Source organism: Nanorana parkeri, unplaced genomic scaffold (genome assembly GCF_000935625.1).
Source record: "Nanorana parkeri isolate BGI_ZX_2015 unplaced genomic scaffold, ASM93562v1 scaffold268, whole genome shotgun sequence".
Lineage (NCBI taxonomy): Eukaryota > Metazoa > Chordata > Amphibia > Anura > Dicroglossidae > Nanorana > Nanorana parkeri.
The window spans coordinates 1107364-1116009 of record NW_017306536.1 but is presented as its reverse complement, the minus strand read 5'-3'; the positions used below and the strand labels follow the sequence as shown (position 1 = coordinate 1116009).

Here is an 8646-nt window from a genome sequence, read left to right as displayed (position 1 = left end):
TAAAAACACATCTGTAGGTTTCGAGAACGCACGGCTATTCATGTGATTGCCGTGCGTTCGCTGAATCACACACAAACGTGAAACACGCTTGCGGTGGCATTATTTTCTAATGGCACGCTAAACGCGGCCTGCAAATTGGTCAATTTCCAAAAAAAATGCAGGTCTCTTGTTGCACAAAAAGGTGCATGAGCCTTCTTGCCGAGCGCATATGATCCAATTGAAATCAGTAACGCTCAGATGTGAACCAGGCCTTAATGTAGTAAAGCTGATTCCATATACGTAAAACAACACTTTAATTATGTGTTTGCTGCGTTATATTGTTATATCGCATCATCTTGTTTTATCTTATTTTTTCTTCCCAATAGCATTTGTCATATACAGCTTCCTCAGCCTTTGCTTTGAGTACCTGGGCGGGGAGAGTTCGATTATGGCGGAGATTCGTGGGAAGCCAGTCAAGTGAGAATAATTTTATTTGTTTATGGAGTGGCATCTTATATACATAAAATCCACATAGTTCTCTGCACAGGGGAGCTCAATATACAGTGTTCCTGATGTAGACCTATAGACACCTGTGTTCAGGAATGTGTGGCAGACTGGTAAAGCTGTGTTTGCCTCTCCCAAAAGGCACATGGTGGGCTTCCTTGCTTTGTGTGCCTACTGTGATTAGTGCCACTATCAAACCATCACTTTTGCAATAATGACAGTTTAGGACAGGGCTCCCTGGCACTGCCCCGTGGGGAAAAGCACGATGAGATTTGTTGTGCCAAGGTTGCCTATCCCCGGTCTAGGCATTAGAACAGGAATACTCACTAGGAGCAGGTGACCTTTGTATGTGGATAGGGATCAATACACGCAGCCTTTAACTTGTAAATGATTGTCTGAAGATCAATGTATACAGCAAGCTTTTACACAGCAACTGCAAAGCTTTCAAATTGCCAATTTAAAAAACTCTGGGCAGAAGAAATCCTAACCTTTGCAGTGGGGCTACCCCCGTACTGCAAGGGTTAAGTGCTCGATTTCGTCGAGGGTCAAATATAACAAAGATATACTCACCTGAACCTGGCTTGACATAGCTGGCTGCTGGACCGGTCCCTGCAGCCTCTCCCCGCCTTTGGTTTGCAATCTAAGAACCTGTAAGTCAGTGTATTGGACGTGATGACACTGAGAGATGTTCCATCCCTGGAGTGGAGGGGGAGAGAGGTTGCAGGGACTAGTCTAGCAGCCGGACACATATCGCCGCTCGCTCACTTCCCGATCTTCTGCCTGCAGAGAGCGGTACTGTCAGTCACCGCTCCCCACAGGGATTCCCCCCCCCTCTCCTCCTCCCCTCCTCCAGCGCTGACTGGAGGAACGGACGGGGAGGGGGCGGGCATAGCTGGCTTTGCCTCTTAATAGGCAGAGCCAGCTGGATCTCGACAGTATTGTCAGGAACCATCCCGGCTGCGAAGTTCTCAGCATACAGCGGACAATAGCCTGCTATATACCGAGCTTTGGGTCCTCCCGTGACCCTAAAGAGAACTATGGGGAAAAAAAGGTTACCCCATTTTTCTCTTTTAAGCCTTGAAGTGCGGGGTGTAGCTCCACTGCAAGGGTTAAGATTTATTTTGCCCGAAGTTCTTCTCTGAACAACTTCCTAGCAAGCTGTAGGACACGTTCAGTAGCTTCAGCTCTACATGAAACTTGTTGAAGCTTAGCCATTGAAATCTGTACTTGGCGTCTCAAAAATGCCACTGAAGGGTGCTTTAAAATACCAGAAAAAAAAAAGAAGCTGTTACTAGTGGAAATTGAAACTGGACGCTGATTATAAATGAGAATGAACCAAACTACTGTATTCTATATAATGTAATAAATATTTTCTGAATGTCCACTTCACAATGTTTTCCGTCCTCAGATCCAGCTGTTTCTATGGAACGTGCTGTCTGCAGGGGATGTCATATTCCATTGGTTTCCTCCGGTTCTGTAAGCAGGTAATTGGTATTGTCTTTAGCATCATTAAGATACAAATACAGAGCATACAGATGAATATGGTCTGAATACATGCACTGTGATATTAAAAAAAGACTCCACTACATACTATTTTATTTAGAATAGCTTCCTAACTAAATTCCAATATCATTTTTAAAAGACTTCAAACCTCTCTATGGAACTTAAGTATGCTTTAAGCAGGTCACCGTGGATCTGAGAGGTACATGTGAAAAAATCTGAATCTCTGCCTCTCATCCTCTGGATGTTATGAGATGTTCTCCACTGAGCAAATGGAAGTAGCAGTGCAGTGATCATGATGATCCATTAAAGGCAGGAGAGATTCCTACATGTTATGAGACAGAAGGGTCTTGAGTCTAGGAAGATGAAGAGTTAATGCTGCTTTATAAAGGTACATTGCAATTATAACATAGAATCTACCACTGAAATGTACATGGAGAGTAGAGTCTGTTTGGTTGGACCATTTTTCATCCAGACAATTGCTGTAGTGCTCCAGTGCATCCCATTCCCTTTTGTTGGTGAACTGGGAACCCCTGTCTTTAATGCAGGAGAGGAATTGCCAAACACACCCACTGCACGGTTTTTGCTGTCTCGCACATATAGAAAAAACTAAATCCGGAGTCATTTCTCCCAGCCATTAATCAGTCTTGGCTGTTAGAAGGAAACAGAGAACAGACATTACACAGCACAGGCTTTAGAAAGTACCCTCCTAGTGACCCCATAGGGAACTCTTTGGATTCTTGCTGCACACAACTAGACTAAGCTGAACTAAAGCTGTACTCCAGCTTTAGTTTAGTTCTACGATGCCTAGTATTCACTGAGTAAAATTCTAGGCATTCGCTGAATGGCCGCTGTGCAAAGTGGGTGACCCATTGTGTTTTTAGGGGAAGTCACTCAGCACAGCGGCTGTTCCTGGACTCAGAAGATCACTGTAATACATTGTAGGAAGTGATGCTACTACATTGTATTACACAATCCCTGTGGCACTGCCAGGGATCAATTTATATTATATATAACTTCCATTGTGCCAAGCTGGACCAATGGAAGTATATATCAATTTCTATAGCTGGAGTTCAGCTTTAACTTATTTTAACAGACTTTTGATGTTTGCTGGATGGTATTAGTAGCTAACTGATTATTTTCCCTTGTGCATAGCAATTAGAACCTTCTTAAAGTGTATGTATAGCTAAATTTTATTTTAGACAGTGTAAGGAAGGGTTACAATGCCTGCCGGGTTATTTTTTACTGTCTGTGTAAGTGAGAGGAAAGCTCCCATAATGGGGGCAATTCCCCTATTAGACCCCAGAACAAGTGTCTCTATTTGATGATGTCCCTTCTTCTGGGGACAACTGTAAATTGTTGGATTTCCCCTCATTTTCTGTACACACACAGTGGTGAATCTCACCAATGAGGTCTAACCCTTCTCCAAGCAATGAAAAACTATATAAAGAAATGGGCTAAGCCCACATATAAACTTAATTGCAGCTTTACTGGCACTTTGCTGGTAGTTTGTAAAGGGAAATCCTAAGCTGAGTGTTCAGATAAAGGTTTGGAGTTTATCAGTCCATGTGCATTGATGCCAAGAAACATGAAACAATCAGCAGTAATTAGGATTTTGTGCAGGATTGATGAGTGTACTGTGAGCACAATGGATTAAAAATGTCTTGAAGTTGAACCCAAAGCTTCTACTTTAGCTGGTTTAGGTACCTTTTTCAGACACTGAATTGGAGGCGATCAGTATTTTCCAGTGCCAGGGGATTGGCATTGTTAGTTCTCTTTAAAAATACTGTAAGTACAGAGAAATACCTGCTGGTCCTTCTGAAAAACCATTGAGCACCTAACTTCCTGTAGTGAGCTGTGAACGCTGCCTATGCTGCATTGAAATCCCAAGTAGCGTTGTCAGGCCTGCATGGATGACCGAACACCTCCCCCTTGTGTTATGGAGGTGAAGAAGAGGGGGTCCTTGGGACATATGACTGGAAGCGTCTTGAATTAGCAAGTAAGATGTTTAACTGGTTGCTGTGGATAACAAAACCAATCTCTCCTGTTAGCTGCTTGCAATTATAGTGGCCATCGTGACCTTGTACCATAGGGAAAAATAATTAGAAACCGTTACTAGTGACTTGTCCTTTCTTCACAGGCAACCCTTCAATTCTGCATAGTGAAACCCATCATGGGTGTCATGACGATAATTCTGCAGGCGTTTGGGAAATACCATGATGGGGATTTCAAGTAAGATGTTTTACTGGTTGGTTGTTTTTTTGTATTTATATTTCTGCTGTAAAATTGGCGTCCGCTTCCCAACCTCTGCCATTCGGGAAATCTGTGCTGGTGATAGCGCGTAAGTGTCAGATGGCAAAAGTCATAACCCTTCTTCTTTAGATCTACCAACAAGTATGTAGTGAAAGAACGTGCCTGATTGGATACAAATTATTTGGATAGTTTAGGTAGGTCCTCATATTACATCGTTTTGGTAGATCTAAATATGATTGAACAGAGAGATTGTATAGTCAGATTGTAACATGTGTAGAGAGACTAAAGCTGGCCATACACCTATAGATCATCTGCAGATTTTCTATGGCCCCCCATGGCTCTCCAAAACACCTGAACAGTGCCTGCATCCAATCAAATTGTTCAGGTATTTTGACAGTCAGCAGGGCCGACTAGCAAGATACTGAAGCTCGGCCCAGTGGGAGATTCCTCCCTCCACACAGATTAGCGTAGATGGAGGAATCTGTTGCACTTTTTCCATCTGACCATAGAAAATCTGCAGATAATCTATAGGTGTATAGCCAGCTTAAGACTCGTCACATACATTACAATCTGATTGTACAATCTCCTTTAGGCCTGGTTCACACCTGGGTGTTTTTCAGCGCTGAAAAACGCTCAGCAAGTGAAATCCCATAATTTACTATGGGCATGGTTCCCACCTGGGCGTATTTCAGCCCGTGGAAACGCTCTGAAAAACGCCCTACGCCCAAACAAGTACAAGAGCTTCTTTGGGGCGTATCCATTGTTATTCCCGAGTGTGGCTCAGGGTTAACAAAGCGGTAACCCCGAGCCACACTCGGGAATACAGCGTAGGACTTACCTTGTCCGCGATCCCCGCTGTGTCCTCCGGCCGATGCACTACCCGGTGCACTTTAGCCTATCCCCTGACTGGGGCCATGCAGAGCTGAAAAGTGGTTATAACAGTTCAAAAAGTTATTGATAATGATATTTTTAAAGCATTTGATCTGTATATTAATCACTGGTGGGGTGCCCTATACTTACAAGTGGGAAAATATCTGAGTTCACATTCACTTTAAAGCAGCAGAATTCAGGTGCAGTCACTGTTTGGGTATGCTGAGTGTTGCAGGTGCCAGCTGTCAAAATATTGTTGCCCTCGGGGCTGAACTTTTAAAGTTTAGCTGTCTAACAAGGATTCATTAGCACAGTTTAATGTCATAATGTAAGTCCATAAATTTTTTTTACTTTTAGCGTATAATTGCCATATCATTCACTGCTAGTCTCACACTGTTTGAAGGATAAGGGTGCCTAACCTCACCTACTGCTCCAGAGGTTTAGGTGGAGCACCTCACTAACTTTGATGTTTGTCCTCGTTTATTATAAGTTAACGTTTCTGTTTCCTTGCAGCGTTCAGAGTGGCTACCTATACGTCGCAATCATCTACAACATATCTGTCAGTCTTGCTCTCTACGCCTTGTTCCTCTTCTATTTTGCAACCAAGGAGTTACTTCACCCCTTTGAACCTGTGTTGAAGTTTCTTACCATAAAAGCAGTCGTCTTTTTATCATTCTGGCAAGGTGGGTGCTATTGTTGGGTGTTCACTAATACAGCTTATGATATACATAGTTCTGTACACTGCCTGACAAAGAAAAAGTCACCACCTGGATTTAGCTAAGCAAATATGTCACAGCCTCCCATTGGATAATTAGGTCTAGGTTCAGTAACGTTATGTCCCCCAGAAAATTAAGCAATCTGCCTACCTAAATATACTGAATGACCAGGATTTTCCATCACTACATCTTTACTTCCCTGATGGCATGGCATATTCCAAGATGAAATGTCAGGATTCATCTGCTTCAATTATGAAAGAATGGTTCGGGGAGCATGAGACATTTTCACACATGGATTGGCCACCACAGAGTCCGGACCTGAACCCCATTCAGAATATTTGGGATGTTCTGGAGAAGACTTTATACAGTGGTTTGACTCTCCCATCATCACTACAAGATCTTGGTGAAAAATGAATGCAACTCTGGTTGGAAATAAATGTTCTGACATTGCATAAGCTTATTGAAATGTATGCCTTGGTGAATGTGTGCCGTAATCAAAGCTAAAGGCGATCCAATGAAATATTAGAGTGTATGACATTTTTTTTTTCCTTTGGCCAGGCAGTGTATGTGGGTACATTAATGTTTTTTTATACTGTCGTCAAGAAGATGCAGAAAACTCTTTCGTTGATGGAGTCCATGGAGTTAACATGGTCTGTGCTTATTGAAAACCAACATAGTAGCATGAATAAAATGTAGACACTCTTTGGTGCCTGATATGTTCCTTTTTCCTTTCCACTAAAGAAATGCTAGGTTGTATGACTAACATTGATATGTCTCTGCCGTCTTATCCAATAACACTTTTTTCACTCTAACGCTGGTTATCTGCTTATCAGGAATGCTCCTGGCCATACTGGAGAGAGGAGGGGCCATTCCAGAAGTTCAAATTATTAAGGGCAACACGGTCGGGGCAGGCACAGTGGCTGCTGGGTACCAGAACTTCATCATTTGTATTGAGATGCTGTTTGCAGCCATTGCCTTGCGTTATGCCTTCACCTGCCAGGTCTACAGAGAGAAGAAGGAAAGCGCAACAGGTACTCTTATAACTAGGGGTGTATTCACTGCAAGGCAAACAAGGCATTTGCAGCAAATCAGTGCCAGGTCGCACATAATCAGGCAGCCCCAGCTGCCTAATCAGGCAAATTAGGCAGCCGCTCGTTGTGTCTTGCCGCCACCTAATTTACCTGAACGAGCTGCCGGGTGGAGGAGGCAGGACCGGAGGTGGGGCGGAGGCGGGGCAGAGTGAGATGCGGCCTGGCCGGCAGAGCTGCGAGCGGCTCAGGGCTGCCCATACTCCAGCATCTGATGGAGAGATGATCTGGAGGCTGGCTGGGGCAGGCTTCAGGTAAGTGGAGGAGCACATGTGTGCAGGGATTGTGGCGGGCCATGCGGAGTCTGTGGCGGACTCTACAAGGTCTCAGGTGGGCTATGCGGTTTCACAAGAGATCCTTCACAGCCCACCTGAGACCCTGTCTTCCCTGCCACTTTATTAACGCAGCCTGTCAGAAGCTGGATACAACATGCACGCTGTATCCAGCGACTGACAGGTTACGCAAAATGTCTTTATAGAGGAAGGGGTGGGGCAAATTTAGATTGGGGGGGTGCCCGAGTGTAGTCTTGCTTACGGCAGCACAAAACCTAAATACACCACTGCTTATTAAATTCATTTCAGTACAGCGCTGCATGACGGAATAAATGTCAGTCAAAGTACCGCAGCGCTGAATACTGAAAAATGGCCTGGATGGGAAGGGGGTTTAACACCGCGGATGTCAACTGGTTAAGATTCTAAATCTTTGTCAAAGTAAATCACCACTCTGAAAGGTGTCTGACGGAAGCAGTCATTATCTTGCCTTCTTGGCTGCATACTAGTTTGGGGGCAGTGACTTCCTAATGAGGCTGAGTAGGTTTGGCTTCCCTACCTGGGCTTAGATCAGTTGTCCATGAACGAAGTGATTGCATTTATCAGAGACGGGTATTTTCTGCATGACAAAAATCAATATTTATGTATATTTCATAACAAGCACCAACCATTGTTTCCCTTCTCCGACAGCAAACGTGGCACCTATGCAGAGCATCTCAAGCGGTTTGAAGGAGACGATGAGCCCAAATGACATTGTACAAGATGCCATCCACAACTTCTCCCCCACGTACCAGCAGTACACCCAGCAATCAATGCAGGACTCTGAGCACAAATCACAGGGACAGAACGGGAACACGCCGGCGACCAATGGACACTCGAGCAAGAAAAAGAAGCAAAATGAGAAAATGATGCTCATCATTTCAGACGATGAGCTCTAAGACTGGAAACTGTTAGATGTGATCGCTAGGCGGAACTATCTTTGGCCAGTTACTGCAACTGGTATGGTTTACTGACATTTCAGGCAAAAGGATTTTGTAAATGACCCATTGACATTTCCAATAACGGACCATGCAAGAATTGCTGTACACTGTTCAGCATTCAACAGGCCGTTGGAATTCTACCTGGACCAATGCAACTTTCTTACATGGCCACACCAGTCAAAAAAAACCAAAAACTTCATTTTAAAGAGTTTCAATGGCCACTTTTCTCTTTTTTTCTGTGCTGGTGTTCCATTGCTATATGCTGCTTATTCTCGGAGAGCATGAACCGATTTGTGTGTGACTGAAATTGTTTCCCTGTGTCATGGCTCCACACCCTTGACAAACGACTGATGTCTGTGTGCTCAGGGAACTTCCAGAGCCTGAAAAACCTAAGGACACTGCAGATGGGAGTTTGTGTTCTTTACTCCTGCTGCCAACCTCCTATTCTCACTTCAGCAGCTATGTAGTCAATACTACAGTGAGGCTG

At 44.0% G+C, this 8646-nt stretch overlaps 1 protein-coding gene across 1 annotated transcript in view; it reads left to right on the top strand.

Moving 5' to 3' along the window:
* The window catches only part of TMEM184A (transmembrane protein 184A), a 33486-nt gene extending 25144 nt beyond the window's left edge, over positions 1 to 8342 (top strand). The window contains exons 4-9 of the mRNA XM_018557109.1: positions 366 to 456; positions 1892 to 1967; positions 4124 to 4215; positions 5620 to 5789; positions 6656 to 6853; positions 7870 to 8342. Of these exons, the coding sequence (XP_018412611.1) occupies positions 366 to 456; positions 1892 to 1967; positions 4124 to 4215; positions 5620 to 5789; positions 6656 to 6853; positions 7870 to 8117 (875 nt within the window). The 3' untranslated portion in view covers positions 8118 to 8342. The remainder of the gene's footprint in view (positions 1 to 365; positions 457 to 1891; positions 1968 to 4123; positions 4216 to 5619; positions 5790 to 6655; positions 6854 to 7869) is intronic.
* The last annotated feature ends 304 nt before the right edge of the window (positions 8343 to 8646 follow it).